This window comes from Aquarana catesbeiana, linkage group LG07 (assembly GCF_042186555.1).
Source record: "Aquarana catesbeiana isolate 2022-GZ linkage group LG07, ASM4218655v1, whole genome shotgun sequence".
Taxonomy (NCBI): domain Eukaryota; kingdom Metazoa; phylum Chordata; class Amphibia; order Anura; family Ranidae; genus Aquarana; species Aquarana catesbeiana.
In genome coordinates this window covers 258,519,333-258,539,499 of record NC_133330.1, presented here as the reverse complement: position 1 = coordinate 258,539,499, position 20,167 = coordinate 258,519,333, and the positions used below count along the sequence as shown (strand labels likewise).

Genomic DNA, 20,167 nt, shown 5'->3' with positions numbered 1-20,167 from the left:
GCCGAGAACCTGAAGGGACTTATATCTAGGATATATGCAGAATTGTTGTCCTCTGTCCAGGATCATACTTCTCTCAAATGTAAAAGCAAGTGGGTGGAAGATATTGGAGATATAGATGGGGACCAGTGGGACATGGCCCTGGAGTCTGTACCTGCGGTATCTGTTTCAGCCTCTCATAAACTGTCACAATTATTTATCTTACAATAGCCTACAGAACACCAATACAACACCATAGCTGGGGAAGTAGAGACTCTCCCCTTGTGTCCAAAATGTAAAGTACATCAGGGGGACTTCATACCTTTACTCCGAAACTCCGCCGATATTGGGCGGAGGTTTCTCAATGCATCTCTAGACTAGCTCAGATTCCTGTTCCCCTGAACCCCTTGGTGTACTTGCTCGGGGCAATTGATGTGGAAATGTATCCGAAAGGAGTGTATTATATGATCACTAGGCTGATGTATCTGGCCAGAAAACTTATAGCAAGGTACTGGATGGCACCCACGGTCCCTACTTCCCTGCTTACGTAAACTCTTTACTTCGCAGGGAGCGCTTGGCCTGCAGCCGCAGGAAGGCTGCGAAAAAATTTGATCTCATTTGGCAGCCATGGCTGGATGACCCTAGCCTTGCCCCACCACAACTGGTAATAGACAGGCTCCTTCTGTAGAGGTTGACGGTTGATGTTGGAGGGGGGGCGAGAGAGAAAGAGGTAGAAAACACAGGTTTTATCACGTTATGCCCTAGACTCTGCCTTATCTGTTGGCTGAAGAAATGTCTAATACTGTTCTATTATGATGTTATGATGGGTTGAAAGTGCTGGTTGGTGTTTTCCGGGGTTAGGGGGGGTAAAAGAGAAATTTACTATCTGCACTATCTTCTGTTATTGCTCAGATAATATGGATGCTCCAAAAGATATATCCTGTATATACTGTCTTTTTATTTTTCTACTCCGGTAATTGTATGTATCATCATATAAGCAATTTATTATTAAACAAGTTTTGATTAAAAAAAAAAAAAAGAAATTAGAGACCTAATACTAGCCTCTATGGATAATGAATGAGGATCCCAGGTCTCAAAAAAATAATAAATATGTAAAGATAAAAATGTAATGAAAAGTGATAATGCGACTCAAAAATTTGTGAGAAAACAGTTTAGGTCAACATCAATGTTCATCCCTGCTGGTTGAAGGGTATCTAATTGAAAAATCCATTTGGTTTCATTTTGTGACATCTTGATTCTTTTATTTTCACCTCGACAATGCCCTTTTGATTTTGTCAATGGCATAGAAGGTCATACAGGTTGGGTCTTCCATGGTAATCCCTGAAGTGTCTCGAGAACCTGTGTTTATTAAAACCATTTTTTATGTTGCTAATGTGCTCTCGGATTCTGACACATAGCTGACTAGTTGTTCTTCCCACATATTGTTTGTGGCATGGGCATTCTATTATATAAGTGACATGGGTACTATTGCAAGTTATTAGTTCTTTGATGTTATATTCACTTCCATTTGCTGCAGAAGTGAAACTTGTTTTCTTTTTATTAGTTTTCTTGCTGACCCTGCATGGTAAACACTTGCCACATTTCAGATTTTTGAATAATTTAATCTGTTTCGGTGGATCTAGAGTGTTGTGTACCAATCTGTTTCTTAAAGAAGGCGCTTTTCTATAGGTGAAATTAGGTTTGACAGGTAGTATGGAACTCAGGACTTTGTCGGATTGCAAAAAATTGACCAGTGTTTTTTTATAATTGTCTCCAAGGTCTTATGCTGCCTATTAAATCCAGTCAAAAAGGCCATATCAATGCGTTTGTTCTTTTTTCCTTTGTTATTTTCTGACTTTCCTTCTATCATCACATTTCTGTCCATTGTTTTCACTTTTTCTTTTAATGCTAGTAGATCTTTTTTATTATACCCTTTTTCTAAGAATCTGTTGATTATTGTATTTGATTGTTCTTCATAATCAATTAAATTGCTGTAATTTCTATATACAGTAGACGCATTAGTTGTCCTTTTGGTATATTACCAATCCACTGTGGATGGTGGCAGCTGTTGGTTGGGATGTATCTGTTTCTATTAGTGGTCTTAAAGAATGTCCTTGTATTTAAATAGCTATTATAGCCATTATTTTTATATAGTTGCAAATTGAGTCAATACTTTGCTCCAGTTTCCTGAAAAAGTAATCCCATAGATATTTTGATTTATTTCATCGAAAAAGTAGTGTAATTCTTCCTCTGTGCCCTTCCATATTGTGACGATGGGTATTTTTAGTCCTTAATTTATTCTGCATATGAAGGACAGAGGATGATTAAAATTTATACTTATTAGTAGAGAACATTAGTGACCACTAGCAGTTCAATAACATTCTAACAGTTTTTACGTATATAAAAACTTTTATATGAGACCTCTTAAAAGGACATTTTTTTGCCCTATCTGATTGAAGCTCTTATTTTTATTTTTTTTTTTTTTTTTTATTTATTTTTTTTTATTTATTTATCTTTTTTATTTTCATTTTTATTTATTTATTTATTTTTTTATTATTATTATTATTATTATTATTATTATTATTATTTTTATTTTTATTTTTATTTTTATTTTTATTTTTATTTTAATTAATTTTTTATGCAATTGGGCATTCAGATATTCAAGAGTATTTATGCATGTATATATATAACATTGTTTCTAATCTCTATATATGATTAATAGTAAGGCTTAGTACCAAGGTCAATTATACTACTATCTCCTGATGTCCATACATTTTTATATTAATTTTATTATATATTTTGTTTTTGTATTTTTCGGGAAGATTTGACTAGATATATATATATATTTTTTGTATAATATGTATGACTATTCAATTAGCTTGGGCTTTTGGACATTGCCGTTTTCCAACTATAACGGATGATTCCGTGGATGTTAGTACTATTGGAGTAGTGGGTGATATGTGGACATCCATGAAAAGCAGGCGGTATGTTTCCATATAGACCTGCGGCTCCGATAACTCATACACACCCCCCGAGCAGTATTTACATAATAAGGGGGAGGTTCGATGGAGCCGGGAGGACTATATTTATGTGTGTAGCGTGCAGCGTAGACACCGTCTTTGACAACGTCTGATGACGAAACGCGTAAGGCGGAGTCACGCTCACACGTCATACCCGGAAGAGGCGGCTGGAACGCAAGGTGGGACGCACGTTCGGATCTGCTTCCTGATCCCATCCTTTGCGCCCAGCTGCGGGTGTTATATGCTTTTAAACTTTTAAACTTTTATATTGCTGAATAAACTGGACGTACTTCACTATGCAAGCCCCCTGTTTATTTCTTTGTGGGAGGAGGACATAGCAGTACGGAGGTGGAAAGCAGTGGAGGTATCTGGGCCAGTGCTAAGGAGGATACCTATTACTAGCACATAAGAGGAAACCTACGGAGGAGTAAAGCGGAAAGGAGACATCCACTAAAGGGAGCCAGCGTGAGACACCCACTCCTTTGCCTAATACCCCCTAGGGGGTGACGGAATCTGGTGAGTGGGGGAGCACGGGGGGAGCACTTGGAGTCACCAGCTTCTACATGCACGGAAGTCACCTATTATCACCCCCTGAGCATTTGTATATGCATGTCAACTGATCCTGACGTTTCTGATCACCTGTGTCATTAATTGAGACTTTTTAATCCTGCTGGGATTTATTACAGGGACTTTTTTCCATAGATGTATTTTTTATTATTCTTTCACATGAGTGTTAATGGTCTGGATTTATACTCTATATCATAGGCTTTTTAGGATTTCTATATATGAATTTAATCTATTTTATATGGAACGTAGTATGCTCAAAGGTTAAATGCACTTTTGTTCACCATATGCACAGAGCACTTTTTGTCACTATTCATAATTAAAATAATTAAGATATTAGGGGATCTCACATATATATTGACAGCCCCCAACTTATGTGGTCTGCTACAACCCCATTATTAATCTAGGTAGATATTTAACAAATTTTGCTACATAATCGGAATGGAGGTGGGATAACACTAAAATCCACATAAAGTGAAACAAATAGGATTAGCACATTCACATTATAGGAAATTAATCCTATATATATATATATTTGTTTTCATTTTATTTTTGCACTAACAGAGGGACAAATCTACCTAAGGGTTACACAAACTAATTATATTTATTTTTCTAATTCTGGTTTATGCACATTTTTTACGGGGTGGTGATTTTCTATTTACACTTACTGTGATTAGGGCAGCGCCAAAATCCCCAGCTTCCTTCTTTTGATGTCATCTATATATCTGCGGTAAATTTTCAAATTCTCTCTTTGCACACGATATATTTGCTCCTCTTCCCAACGATTTAAAAAAAATTCACTACACTAGGGGCATATTTTGCCCCCATGGCAACCCCTTTTGTTTGGGTATAATATTTGCCTTTATGCCAGAAATAATTGTGGCTCATAGCTAGCTTTAGACCTTCTGTGATGTATTTAATTTGTCCCTCTTAAGTCAGTTTGTTTGTACAGGGCCCATTCGACACTACTTAATCCGTCATCTTGTATAATGTTCGTATATAAAGAATTTACATTTATTGTTACCAAGATGTCATCTTCATGTATTTCAAAATTCCCAAGTTCTGCAATCAATTGCCTACTGTCCTTCAAGTAGGCTTTTCCCTCTACCACCATCAGTTGTAGTTACCCATCAATGTATGCTCCTAGTCTGGAAAACAGGGAATCTATGCCACTTATTATTGGCCTGCCTGGAGGATTTGATTGACTTTTGTGGATTTTCGGGACGTAATAAATAACAGGGGTTATGGCTGCTTCTGGAATCAGGTATCTTGCTTCCTTTTTCGTCAGAATTCCTCTTTCTTCTCTACCTTTTACAAATAATTTAAGTTTCTTCTCATATTCACTTTTTGGATGCCCTTTAAGTTTCTTGTACATATCTGGTGTCTTCAACAGTTTATTCATCTCTGTTTCATAGTTACTTTTGTTTAGTATGACTAGACCCCCGCCTTTATCGGCCAGGCAAATGATTATTTCTTTTTTCCTTTCTATTTCTTTAATGGTATTCCGAATATTGTTTCTTTTTGATTTGCTCACCTTTAATTTTCTTATATCACTTTCTACCATTTTTTGAAAACTAATAAGCTTTCATTATGTTGCATCTTTGGGTTGTTTCTCAAATTAGAATGTTTAAAATGGGTAATGGCCTTTGTATTTTGACTCATTTCCTTTAAAGCAAAAAACCTTTTTATGTTAATTTTTCTCATAAATTTCTGCAAGTCTATGTAGGCCTCAAATTTGTCCAGTTTCAGAAACCATGAACCAGACCAAGACAGAAGTACAGTAAAATCACACTTGTTTATTAATAAAAATGAAAAGGTAAATAGAGTAAGCACAGTCAAAGCATAGCCAGAGTCCAGTAACCAGATTGGGTAGTCAGCCAAGCCAGAGTTCAGTAATCAGATCTTGTAATCAGCCAAGCCAGAGTTCGGTAACCAGATCGGGTAATAAGCCAGGCCAGAAGTCAGGGATCCAAGTAGAGGAACAGCAAGCAGGATAAGGAGCCAGAAGGGATATCAGCAAAGCCAGTCTTTAAACAGGAACTCAGAAGATGGTTTCTTGTGAAGAGGCCCTACGGCCATGGACAACAGAACCGTCTCATGAGTCATATGGGCAGGCTGTCTCCCGTCAAGAGCCTCAATGGCACGTCAAGAGGCTGTCTCCCATCAAGAGCCTCAATGGCAAGTGGAGTGTCACGCAGCTGCAGTGGAATCAACTGCTTTGATACAAAAGCAGCATAAATGAACAGGCCTGCAGCCCCAGAGTTGATTAGAGCCTGTATCTCGATAGACGACACCCAAGAAAGGGTGACCGAAAGCATGGGCTTATCCTTCTGGATAACTGGGGAGGAAACAACACCACCTAAGGTCTGTCCATGACAGGACCTCAAGGTTCGGGTGTTCCCAGGACGGGTAGGACAAGACTTCAAAAAGTGACCTGCCTGGCCACAATAAAGGCACAATCTCTCTCTCCTCCTAAAGGCTCTCTCATCCGCAGAGAGACGCGTGAAGCCCAAGTGCATGGGTTCATCTTCACTGACCGACTCAGTACCAGGAGGCATGGGAGGCGAGGGAGGCATGGGTGGGACTGCAAAGCTCGGAGACAAACGTACAGGAGGCTTCCACAAGCGCTCCTTAAAAGAAAGTCTTTCTCTGAGTCTGGAGTCAATGAGGATGGCAAACGAGATCAAGCTCTCCAGCTCAGTGGGTATATCTCGGGCTTCTATCTCATCCTTGATGGAATCTGAGAGACCATGAGAAAAAGCAGCTACGAGGGCCTCATTGTTCCAAGCAACCTCTGCTGCCAGAGTACGGAACTCAATGGCGTAGTTAGCAACAGTTCTCATACTCTGTTTGATGGACATGAGGCACTTTGCAGCAGAAGCGAAGCGTGCGGGAACATCAAATACCCTTTTAAAGGAGGCCACAAACTCAGGGTAACTCAAGACAACAGGTTTTTGCGTCTTCCATAGAGGGTTAGCCCAGGCCAAGGCTCTCTCAGAAAGCAAAGATATCACGAACCCTACTTTGCTTCTGTCCGTGGGAAACGCCTGGGGCAGCATCTCAAAGTATATCTCAACTTGGTTGAGAAACCCTCTTCATTGAACTGGATAGCCCCCAAATTGCTGGGGAAGTGGGGTAGAACCAGACAGACCTCTTATAGAGGTAATACTCAAGGCGGGTGCCTACACAGAGACTGGCACAGCAGCAGGGACGGCCTGCAACTCAGGTGGGGGATTCCAGGTGAGCCGTGCGACTCAGGAGCGCTTGTAATGCCATGGTAAACTGATCCATGTAGTGATCTTGCTCATCCAATCTGGAAAAAATATTACCAACAAGTGGATTGACTGTATCTTCTGAATTCATGGCCTTCGCCTACTGTCAGAAACCATGAACCAGACCGAGACAGAAGTACAGTAAAATCACACTTGTTTATTAATAAAAATAAAAAGGTAAATAGAGTAAGCATAGTCAAAGCACAGCCAGAGTCCAGTAACCAGATTGGGTAGTCAGCCAAGCCAGAGTTCAGTAATCAGTTCGGGTAATCAGCAAAGCCAGAGTTCAGTAACCAGATCGGGTAATAAGCCAGGCCAGAAGTCAGGGATCCATGTAGAGGAACAGCAAGCAGGATAAGGAGCCAGAAGGGATGTCAGCAAAGCCAGTCTTTAAACAGGAACTCAGAAGATGTTTTCTTGTGATGTGACCAAGGCGAAGGCAGGAATGAAGTGAGCTGGAGATCTTTAAGTAGACGGGACTGACGAGCAGATCCACAACAGCTGGTTATCTGTGGAGAGAGATGAGAGCTGGCAATTAGCCGACAGCTGAGCGGCCAGCTCAGAGAAGGAAGGGCTGAGCCAGCCCTGACATCCAGATCTTTATCTGGAGCATACTTTAGTCCCAAATCAAGCACTCTAAGTTCCTTCTCACTAAAAACTGCTTCACTTAGGTTAAACATACCCCTCCTAATACATTTATCTTCTTTTTCTTAATCCCTCCTCTCTTGCCTCTAGTCCATTTTCTCTTGCCCATCGTTGGGGTCTGTAGGCTTGATCTCTCCTCTCCTCCCATTGATTTTCTTCTTTATCCCCATTGTTCATTCTACGTGTCTGGTCTCTCTTGGGTTCCATCCATGTTGCCCTCCATATTGTCGAGGGTCCCCTTGCCGTTGATTCCTGGCTGGGTGCCAAAAGGGTTTCCACCCTCTTTGTGGTCTAGGAGTTGCAACCCACAGAGGGTGTAACACAGCAGCACACTTCTATTATAGTTGTTACTTTTTTTAACATCTTGGTTTGCTGGCCATTTACTGGCTTAAATTATCTCAATTTTCAAAGGTATTTACCTTTCTTGGTGTCATGCCCTGCAGAGGTTGTAAAACACCAACATTAACAACCTTGAATGATAAAATTAAGGTATTAAATATTTCCACATATTTGTTTACAGGGAATTATTCCTTGAAGCTACACATTTAGTGTTGCACTCTGTACAGGGTGTAACACAAAAGCATCAGCTTATTAGTTTTAAAAGGTATTCAGCACCTTACATATACATACACATATATATATATATGTGTGTGTGTGTGTTTCTTTAATTGGAACAGCGCCACACCTACACTCTTTTCAAACTAATTTAAGTGTACTCCACTCAGCTGGTAGTATATCTATAGGGGCAGCAGTTCACTCTAAAGTTTATCAACTTGTACTTTCCCCTGTGCGGAATCACATACAACCTTTCACTGCATCAAATTGGTCTGCATGGCTGTCATCCCTGTAGGGATGACAGCCATGTCTAGAAGCCTCTTCTAAAGATGATGCACAAGAAAGCTGGCAAACTGAAGATTTCTGAAGACAAAGAGACTAAGGACAGGGCTGCAGGGCAGTATTCCAACATACTAACGACCCTAAACACAACTCCAAGATGACCACTGCCTTGCTAAAGAAGCTAGGGGTAAAGGTGATGGACTGGCCAAGCATGTCTCCAGACCTAAACCCTATTGAGCATCTGTGGGGCATCCTCAAATGGAAGGTGGAGGAGAAAAAGGTCTCTAACATCCACCAGTTCCGTGATGTCATCATGGAGGAGTGGAAGAGGACTCCAGTGGCAACCTGTGATGCTCTGGTGAATTCCATGCCCAAGAGGGTTAAGGCAGTGCTGGAAAATAATGGTGGCCACACAAAATATTGACACTTTTGGCCCAATTTAGACATTTTCACTTAGGGGTGTACTCACTTTTGTTGCCAGTGGTTTAGACATTAATGGCTGTGTTGAGTTATTTTGAGGGGACAGCAAATTTACACTGCTATACAAGCTGTACACTCACTACTTTACATTGTAGCAAAGTGTAATTTCTTCAGTGTTTTTACAAGAAAAGATATAATAAAATATTTACAAAAATGTGAGGGGTGTTCTCACTTTTGTGGGGTTGTTCTTCAGAGGTTGGGCTTGGTCCCTTAGTTCCAGTGAAGGGAACTCTTAAGGTGTCAGCATACCAAGACATTTTGGACTATTTCATGCTCCCAACTTTGTGGAAACAGTTTGGGGCTGACCCCTTCCTGTTCCAACATGACTGCCCACCAGTGCACAAAGCAAGGTCCATAAAGACATGGATGAGCAAGTTTGAGGTGGAGGAACTTGACTAGCCTGTACAGAGTCCTGACCTTAACCCGATAGAACACCTTTGGGATGTATTCAAGTGGAGACTGCGAGCCAGGCCTTCTCGTCCAACATCAGTGCCTGACCTCACAAATGGGCTTCTGAAAGAATGGTCTTAAATTCCCATAGACACACGCCTAAACCTTGTGGACAGCCTTCCCAGAAGAGGTGAAGCTGTTATAGCTGCAAAGTGTGGTCCAACTCAATATTGAACCCTGCGGACTAAGACTGGGATGCCATTAAAGTTCACGTGCGTGTAAAGGCAGGTGTCCCAATACTTTTGAATATATATATATATATATATATATATATATATATATATATATATATATATATATATATATATATATATATCCATCCAACAGGTGTGGTGAACAGCTTCATTGGATTTCCTAATACATTGCAATCTGGCTTTCCCATAGCTGTGTTGTATAAAAGAAATGGTCCAGAATTGCTGCACTATAAAAATGTATTCAAATCAGTGAAAAGAACAAAACAAAAAATACAGAACAAGTTCCAAAACTGCTACAGGTTCAGGCTAAACATACTAACACCCTTCCTCAGGCTGGAACAAGTACTAAACTCATTATAAAAAACTCTTAATATATAGGACTATACACAAAAGGAACCAATTAAATAATTAAGACATAATTATGTGAATCCATACTAGCACAATCAAATCTTTATTCCTAGAGTGAGAGCTAACAAGTTCTATTTCTTCCTCATTATTAACAGGGGGTGCAGTTTGGCATCTTTGCCCTGGGCACTGGTTGACCTTGTCATGGTACAGTATCATAGAGGCGATCAAGAACCATTCCGGTCTCTGATTACCTGTATGATCAACTGGCGGAAGTGCTGGCTGGTCGCTCTGGTCTCCCAGTGGGACAGGAATGCCCAAGAAAACTGTAGAAGGCGATCGAAGGGGCGACATCCACTCCCACTGTTTGTAAAAGCAATCCAGCAGCTAATTAGCCACTAGGAGTGCTTTAAAAAGAAAGCCTACCATCGGCTCTAAATACCAGGCATCATCCCAGTATAATCACTCAAACTCCCTCGACGTATATATATATATATATATATATATATATATATATATATATATATATAAAACACACACACTACTTTATCCTAATGACAAAGTTATTGCTGAATAAACAGATCCATAGAGAAAATGTAAACTTCTTTCTGGTCCATAGGGGGTGTACAGGTGTGAGAGCCGAAATAGTTATGCACCTGGATTTATATTTCTTTTTTTAACTATATTTTCATTTTAGGATTCTAAAGGAGAAGAGGTCATTGAAAGCATGGCAAAAAACACTTATTGTGCTGTAAAAAAAATGTTTTTTTTTTATAGTGGTGTATACTACCATCCCCATTTTATTTGTAATGTGAAGTCCTAAATAAAGCAATTGACATTGGTCAGAAATATACAAGGGATAGATGGAAGTTCACACCAAAAGCCACTAAGTTCCAAGTATGACAGGAAGGCTTCAACTCCATCCCCTCCAGAACCACACCCTGTAATGCATTTCACCCTCATGGGCTCAATCGCAGAGCATGGGTGAAACGCAGAGCACAGGAATAACACATTAGAAGACATGGTCCCGGGGGGGGGCATGGAGCTGAAGTCTTCCTGTCATACTTCCATCTATCTCTTTTGAGTTTCTAACACTCGAGCAAGATGAGCCCTGTGAGAGCTGCCCTTGACAAGGATTGAATCACCGGGTGGCTGAATCAGCGGAGCCTACATGTTTGATTGACATTGGTGCAGCAATCCTTTTTTGAAGGGGCTGCCCACAATCAATGTGTCATCATATAAACATATATTTAGTGATACATAGTGGAGACATAATGCCAATATGTGATAAACTGACACAGCTGGAAGAGCGATACTGCACTACATAAGTGAAATTGAAAAATGTCTGTGCTTAAATGTAACCACTTCCCACCCGGCCAATAGCAAAATGACAGCCGGGTGGTGGCTTTCCCGTTCTGACTGGACATCATATGACATCTTTCAGAACAAGCCACTCTTGTGGGTCCCTGGGGGCACGCAGTGCAGCGACCAGTTGTGCGGTGTGTCGCTCAGACGCATCTCCGATCACGGTAAAGAGCCTATGACGTAGGCTCTTTACCATGTGATCAGCTGTGTCCATTCACAGCCGATCACAGTGTAAATAGGAAATGGCAGTTATCGGCATTGCTCTATTCATGCTGACAGCGCATGAGTAGAGGAGAGCCAATAAGCGGCTTTCCTGACAGGGGGGATCAGTGCAATGATTATCAGTGCAGCCCCATCAGCGATGTCCACCAGTGATGCCTACTAGTGATGCCCACCAGTGATGCCAATCAGTGCCCATCAGTAATGCCTTTCAGTGCCCATCAGTGATGCTTGTCAGTGCCTCCTCATCAGTGCTCCCTATCAGTGCCATTCATTGCCCATCAGTGCTGCCTATCAGTGCACATCAGTGCCCCCTATCAGTGCCCACCATTGCAGCCTATCAGCGCCCATAAAGGCTGCCCATCAGTGCCGCCTATCAGTGCCCATCAGTGTTGCATACCAGTGCATCCTCATCAGTGCCCATCAGTGCCGCCTCATCAATGCCCATCAGTGCTGCCTCTATCTATCTATATAGTATGGATCTCTTACCTTAAATTGAATGTATTTTGTCAAATTAAAATTTTCAGCATATAACTTGATGTATTCAAAGTATTTCCGATTCGGTAGAAAATTAGGAAAATCTGCAGGCATTGGAAAGTCACTGAAACACATGGTTTCTTTGGAAACATTGGTAACCAAAGAGCTATAGATGCTGGCTCTCTTATCCTCCACTTCGTCCTGGAATACAGTATACAGATGATTAGCATACCATTTATATAAAACATGCAAAAATATGTAAAATAAAATGGGAGTGAACTTACTGTAAACCGCCAAAGACCTCCAATATCACAACTTTTTTCAAAACAAGTGGGTTCCAATCCTTCTTCCAAGCATGCTTTGATAGCAGTCAAACCGCTAACCCCTGATCCAATTACTGCTACTTTCTTAACCATTATGTTTTCTACAGAATAGAATAAAGGAAATGGCATTAGTAGTAAGATAGGGATAAACAAAAATTTAGTAAATATTTAGAATTTCAGAATAATATTTGTTTACTGAGGATATAGATTTGTTCCTCAAATCACTACCCATAAAGCCTGTTTCTGTGTGTAACAAGTCTTCTTACTCTAGGGTGGATATATGGACAGGTTGGTTTTCAAATACAAGTTAAAAGGAAAACCCATTGAACTATTGGGCTGTAAGGGTCAACCCCACTGGACCTGCTCTGATGTAAAGTTCTCAACTAGGGTTGCTAGAATATTTAGGGGCACTTGCCTTTTTAGTTCATTGTAAAGCTTATGAAGCTTCTGCTTTATAAACAATACATACAGTACAGTATACATGCTTTAGGTAACCTGATTATGTAAATTAGTTTGCTGAATAAATGTAAGCAATCCTGTGCTTTGACCATGCAAGTTCTCTTTTTTCCCTCATTCTAGCAGCATATATTTGTCTTCCTCTCCCTTTACACCACTTATTGTGCATTCAGTTCCAGTGCTTTAATAAAGGTGCCCCCTGTTTTTTAGAGTGCATTTTTTAAGGCCAAACTATAGTTCTTTTCATCTTTGTTGAAAATACATAAGTGAAACTATTGGTGAAACATGCTCATTTAAAAAAAAATACAGTTTTTATGATATGTTTCTGTTTTTTTGGAATCAATATGGTTTATTTATTTAGTTATTTATTTATTTATTTAGGATACAGGTTTCTGGGGCAGGCTGAGTATATGATAAAGAATACATACCTTATATAACACATTACATGGTTACATCAATCTATACAGTAAGACTGTTGCCAATCATGTATTGTTTTATCTAACTTTTCTCAATAAGTATATGCAGCTTCAATATAACTCCACTGCTTCCTCATTCTTTGCTAAATGCTAATTGCCTGGTTGTCACACTGATCCAATGCCTTCTATATCTTCTACATCCCTGACTTCGAACTAGCAAGAGATTCTGACTTCATTCTGATTCACTTATGACATGCTCATTTCAGGTTAATGACTCTGAAAATATTAAAGCCAGGAAGAGCTGGGCAGCTAGCACTCATTAACAGGTCAGCATTGGCAGTCCACATATTTCTCTCAGTACAGATTTCCTTTAAAAATTCCATATGTTGAGGGATCTTTGTTAGCCGTATTTTGCCCTTATGAACATTCTCTAGTACAAATACAGTGGAACTGATGTACTAAATGAATACATCTTTCACTTAATATCCGGTCATGGGAAAAAAGAATTTCTATTTGTTGTAATTTGTCTGTACATTACTAGGTCACAGTGTTTATAGTGTATTTGCATTTATTTATTTATTTATTTTTTTTATGATACAGTGAGAATACTGTAATGGGGTTTAGAATATTATTATATAGAATTATTGTTTCTTACAAAAATGTTCTCATAAAGTATGTCTCCTTATGATTTACAGTATCATTGCAAAGTCACAAAATTATTATTTTTACTAAAGGCATAAAATAAACCTTTACGTTATGATTTAAATAAGTGGTAATGAGGCAAAAGCTGCAGGCAAAGCATAAGCCGTAACCATAAAAATATGATAGCTTCCCAAACCTGGGCTGGCTTCCATCTTAGAAGACCCTAGGCTCCCTCCAGCTTTTCATTCTCCTCGAAACATCTCCAAGCTGACTGAGAATGACATTGTCACCTTGGAGTCTCTGACACGAGAGCCCCCATTTTCCTCTTTCTCCTCCCTTCAGCTGAGCTATGCTCTCCATCAAATGGAATTCTATAAATATTTGCAGGTCAGACATCTTTTCTCCACTCACTCCTCCGTGGAGGCGACAGGCACGTATTCCACCTTTGAACGTATGAGCGCATCCTCCTCCAGGGATAAGGGTACAATCTCTATTATGTATAAATACCCTAATGAGAGGAGTTTCCCTGCCAAATCTTCAGCGATGCTCAGCTGGAAGGAGGAACTGGGCCAATAAATTTCCCCTGAAGATTGGTTGGATATGCTTTCCAATATGCACAGATGCGCAAAGTCTATGGCGGTTAAGGAAACGGTTGTTAAGCTCCATACTGGGTGGTTTTACACACCACCTAAACTACACAGGTTTTATCCCTCAGTGCCAGAACCTTGTTTCAGAGGCTTCCCAGATAGAGGCATACACCTCCATATCTTCTGGAGCTGTACGGCAATTAAACCAGTATGGCAGAGGGTGTCTGCTAAGGTTGCTCTAATCACAGGGATGCATTTGACCCAGACCCACCAAATGTGCTTATTTTTTGCTTTGCTACCAGATATCCCCCCTCCCAACCAAAAATTGTCTCATAGCTTATTCAGCGTAGTTCACTTGGCAATTGCACTACACCCCTAAGGGTGCACTACATCCCTAAGGTCCCATGGGATCAGGTTCTGAGACCTATGGAGGCCATTCAGCTTATGAAGAGGGTGCACCATACTATTATGGATACTATGCCTTTATATAATAGAAAATGGGAGTCTTGGTCTACCAATGGATTTGTGGGTGCATAAACACATAGATAACAACATACCTACAATATTAAGCAGATAATCGTGGTACCCTTGCATTTTTCCTTCCTTCCTTTCTGTTTCTTTTTTTTTTTTTTGTCTGCAGTTTTTCCAAGTTTTCTGCCTATTTACTACAGGTTTACATGTAATTGTTACCATGGCCAAATGACACCTGATTGACTCCATTCACTAAATCCCAAAAGGGACAATGGCCATGATTTTATATGTTCTTTCATATCTAAGCAATATTGGTACAAGACTGATGCTCAATATATGCAATCTCTGCATGTGTTTTACTTGTTTTTGTTTGTTTTTTTTAAGATACAATAAAAAATGTTGGGAAACAAAAAAGAAAACATGATATCTTGACTTTCATTCAGGAAAATCGAGGAAATACAAACTTCTACATTTATTTATTCAATATTATTTAATACAAATAGTATTAAGGTGAAAGGAAAGCAGAGATGTAATGTCTAAATATAGGCAAAATGATTAAAAAAAGCAAAAGAATATAAAAATATAAGAGAGATAGAATCAAGATACACCTTTATGAATAGAATTAAAAGGATTATTTAAAAAAAAAAAACATAAATGCCTTTATGGTGAAGATACTTACAGTTAATCAAAAACATATTTCCTAAATTGTATTTTCTTTCACTGTTCTGTGTTAAAAAGAGTTAAAACAAAAACGTTCAACCTCTTTCAATGAGAAGATGAATTTCAGTAATGTGGTTATCAAAAGCTTTTACAAGGCTTGCCAATGAGCTTTTGAAACCTTGTTTTGCAACACCCATAGATCAAAGTTGTTTACAAAAAATCTCCACCTTACCAAACTTCATTGTCAAGCCAAATGAACAAAGAAAAATTCCTACGAACCAAAATGAACCTAGTGCTAAAAGTAAGCACTACACAGCCGCATGCATAAATCACGCCTTGTAATGCGTGTGAAATATTAAATAAATATATAAATATGATGTGCTAGAGTGTGCTAACTGTGCCCTAATCCTGGCACACAGAGATACAGTGCATATACAACAGAGTAAAAAATAATTTAACCCCAACATGTGCTATATCCCCCAAGATAAACAAACTTAATGTGCACAAATAAACAGTGCAGTGAGCATGTGAAATGGTAATATCAACAAAATGCTCCAAACTGAATCAGTGCAAACCAGGTGCTAAAAGTGCAATAAACAAATAAATAATAAAATAAATAACGTTAATTCATAAATGATTCATATATGCAAATAAAAGCTGAAAAATCACATTCCCCCTGATGATGACACGTATGCCCTGTGTCGAAGACGCGTAGGGGAGGGGCCAGGACGGAGTGTTTGGCTGCAGCAGCTGTCTGTGCTGGGACAGTCTCCATAACCTCACTGCTACATCTATTACCTCATTGTTTTATCCAGATTTTATGCCTCTTCTGAGTGGTGCACTGACGCACCCTCAAAATGTGAGTACCCCCTTCTGGGGGAGAGTTTTTTATCTGACCTTGTTAATAAACACTTTTTAAACATTATCACACCATATGGTTCCTTTCTCTTTTTACCTATGACTTGAGCCTATGCTGGAGCCTGTTTTCCTGTGATCCACACTGAACCCTGGGTGGCTCATAAGCGTTTCCTGACTCTGTCTAGCGACATTCCCTAAGGTGAGTGCTTTACCTTGGGGGGGTCACCTTTTGTTTCACCATTGCATGATATGTGGCTTATGGAATCGCAGCACATTTGAAAACATCATCGCTGAAGCACAGTTGTCATCACTTTCATTAAGGACTTTTGTGTTTAATATATGTCTATTTTATGAGGGACGATTAAGTATATGTATTGTGTGACACTCTGCACTTTTTGGCTGGCACATGTCATTTTTCAGCTTTTGTTTGCATATATGAATCATTTATGAAATAACGTTATTTATTTTATTATTTATTTGTTTATTGCACTTTTAGCACCTGGTTTGCACTGATTCAGTTTGGAGCATTTTGTTAAAAATTACCATTTCACATGCTCACTGCACTGTTTATTTGTGCACATTAAGTTTGTTTATCTTGGGGGATAGAGCACATATTGGGGTTAAATTATTTTATACTCTGTTGTATATGCACTGTATCTCTGTGTGCCAGGATTAGGGCACGGTTAGCACACTCTAGCGCATCATATTTATATATTTATTCATTGTCAAGCCAGCCAATCATATTAAAAACAAACATGCAAAAAGAAAAATTTCCTATTGTGATCAAATATATAATATAAGTACAGTCTTGCAAATATCTAGTAAAGTGTTAATAAACCATTAATAAACTAAAGATCTGAGATTTGTTGTTTACAAGTTAAAAACATTTTTTTGCTAGAAAATTACTTAGAACCCCCAAACATTATATATTTTTTTCTAATACCCTAGAGAATAGGTCGTTGCAATATTTTCTGTCACACTGTATTTGTGCAGCGGTCTTACAAGCACACTTTTTTTGGAAAAAATACACTTTTTTGAATTAAAAAATAATACAACAGTAAAGTTAGCCTAATTTTTTTATATTGTGAAAGATAATGTTACGCCGAGTAAATTGATACCCAACATGTCACGCTTCAAAATTGCACCCGCTTGTGGAACGGCGACAAACTTTTACCCTTAAAAATCTCCATAGGCAATGTTTAAAAAAAATCTACAGGTTGCATGTTTGGAGTTACAGAGGAGGTCTAGGGCTAGAATTATTGCTCTCGCTCTAAAAATCGCGGCAATAACTCACATGTGTGGTATGAACACCGTTTTCATATGCAAGTGCTGCTCACGTATGCGTTCGCTTCTGCACGCAAGCTCGGCGGGACGGGGCGCATTTAAATTTCTTTTCTTTTCTTATTTATTTTACCTTTTGTTTTGTTTTTTTACACTGGTCTTTTAAAAAAATAAATTGCGTCACTTTTATTCCTATTACAAGGGATGTAAACATCCCTTGTAATAGAAAAAAAGCATGACAGGACCTCTTAAATGTGAGATCTGGGGTCGAAAAGACCTCAGATCTCATATTTGCACTAAAATGCAATAAAAAAAATAAAAATAAAAAAATGTAGTTAAAAAAAAAAAAAAATAATAAAATGTCTCTTTAGGAATTATGGGCGGAAGTGACGTTTTGACATCGCTTCCGCCCTGCAATGGTGTGGAGAGGGGTGGGGGCCATCTTCCCCTCACTCATCTCCATACCTAACAGGGAGAAGGACCCGATCGCCTCCACCACTGCCAGCGGCTCAGGTAAGCGGAGGAAGGCACTGGAGCGCGGCGGGAGTGGGGGGTCCTCTCTCCCACCGCCGATAAAAGTGATCTCACAGCCAATCCGCCACAGAGACCACTTTTATCTGAAAGCGGACCGCCCGCTGCAGAAGAGGATACAGGGGTTATGGTAGCTAGCTGCTGCCATAACAATGATACCCCTCTACAAAGTACCGACATATAACGATGGCGGGCGGTCTGTAAGTGGTTAATTGAACAAGCTGAAGTTAGAAGCTGATTGGCTACCATGCAAAGCTGCACCAGATTTTGCACTTTCCAGTATTAGTAGATCAACCCCTGTGTTACCAGTAGCAGGTGTGTAGAGTACAGCCAAGCTCAAATTAAATAAAACACATATACTATAGAGAGCAAACTATGCCCCCCACCTCGGATCCAACAGTTTATAATAGTATCAACTATTTTCCACAAGCATGGTAATGTTAATACTATAGTATCATAAACACAATAACAATCTTGTTCTGTATTAAAAAGATCTAGTTGTAGCGCCTGAGAAAAACAGAAGAAAAAGCCTTTGGCAATGTAGATTACTCACAGACTGCTGTCAGCCAAAATCCTCTTATGCAGGTAAAGATGTTATCTCTTTCTACTGAAGAATTATGTGTTCTCTTCTCCGCTGCAAACTGCTGGAAAATAAATTGGATCCACCACTCTCTCGCTGCAGGCTTACACCATGGAATCCTAGATCTGTGCATCCATGCAAAGTGTGAAGATAGAATGAAAGTCATTTAGCTGGAACTCAATGCAATGAATCAAAAAAATCAACAAATAGTGGAGACCCAAAGTTATAGAAATGAAAAGTTTTAATATACTCACTTTTAAGTTATGATTAAAAGCATCACATCTATGTTCCAATCCAGGTTATGTCAGAAAACCCTTTTACATGTGACACACACATACAGTTGCACACTGCTTATATACACATGCCTTACAACCTACCCCTCCCCTAAAAATATTTAACCCGTAGACAGCACACTATTGTGTAATATGCTTAGAACACAATTCCAGCAACATAAATCATATCACACATGTCAAAATGTTTTCTAACATATACTTTTATAACAAATTTACACTTCCCCATAACAAGATTTGTGAAGTTAAAAAACAAATAAAAACCCTTGTCATATCACATACCCTCTCGTACTCTCTAATGAAGCAATTTAATTTTATAAATCCATCCTTTAAATTTGTTTTTTGTTTTATTTTGGGGGGTTTTTGACAGTTTTCTGCTCTCTTGAGCCACTTGCTTTTGAATTCAAGGTGGACAATCTCCACTACTTTACAGAAATATTGGGAACATAGAGAAATAGAGGTTGGCAAGCTCTTTAGAGATGTATTCCATCTGATTTATCTTTGAAATATGGAGTAAGTATGGGTGGAATTTAAAGCATAAAAAAACTTTAATTAGCTTCTGACGCACCACCCTTTTTTGACCTTGTCATGCTCCAAGCTACACTTGACAGATACCTGTATAGGTATATGTCAAGCAATCTCACCGGTCTTCAGGGAAGGCCTGCACTGTCTTTACTTATTGAGGCTTGCTCATTCCTCTCCCAAAGAGGGAGAGAATAGGTCAGCTGTCAGTCTCTCTGTGCCATCACTACCCAGCTCATTATGAATTAAAATTAGGGCATAGAGATGACACATACCCAGAGGGTGTGTCCATGACATCTTGGACTCACATGAAGTAGGTTAAATGATGCTGGACATCATTTAATCCAGAAGAAGACTGGTGGGCCTTCGAGGGACATCATTGGGGAGATTATGAGTACTTGATTTAATATTTTAAAAACAACTGGCAACTTAATTTAGGGAAATCATTGGAATCATGCTTTAACACAGATCCCCCAACTACTAACACGACAATGTGTTTTGGGGGGGTTAAATCCTTTACCAGAGTTTGAGGTGCTATTTGGGATGACACAGGGTTATGTTTAAATAAAAAAAACTCTGGATTTTGAAACCATTGCTGTCTTTAACTGTTAGATGACATTTACTAATATGTATGGAGCAACACTGTGGGGTTGATTTATGAAAACTGGAAAGTGCAAAATCTCGTGCAGCTCTGCATAGAAACCAA

The 20,167-nt window shown here is 39.2% G+C and overlaps 1 protein-coding gene across 2 annotated transcripts in view; it reads right to left on the bottom strand.

The window, feature by feature from the left end:
* LOC141103544 (dimethylaniline monooxygenase [N-oxide-forming] 2-like) overlaps positions 1-19,023 on the bottom strand; it is a 108,494-nt gene extending 89,471 nt beyond the window's left edge. Inside the window, exons 1-5 of one of the 2 annotated variants that reach the window (XM_073593241.1) lie at positions 18,904-19,023; positions 18,623-18,774; positions 15,419-15,464; positions 12,129-12,268; positions 11,857-12,045 (exon numbers count right to left, since the gene is read on the bottom strand). In XM_073593241.1, the coding sequence (XP_073449342.1) occupies positions 11,857-12,045; positions 12,129-12,260 (321 nt within the window). In that variant the 5' untranslated portion in view covers positions 12,261-12,268; positions 15,419-15,464; positions 18,623-18,774; positions 18,904-19,023. The remainder of the gene's footprint in view (positions 1-11,856; positions 12,046-12,128; positions 12,269-15,418; positions 15,465-18,622; positions 18,775-18,903) is intronic. The other variant, XM_073593240.1, reaches the window with a different exon arrangement.
* Positions 19,024-20,167: the final 1,144 nt, after the last annotated feature.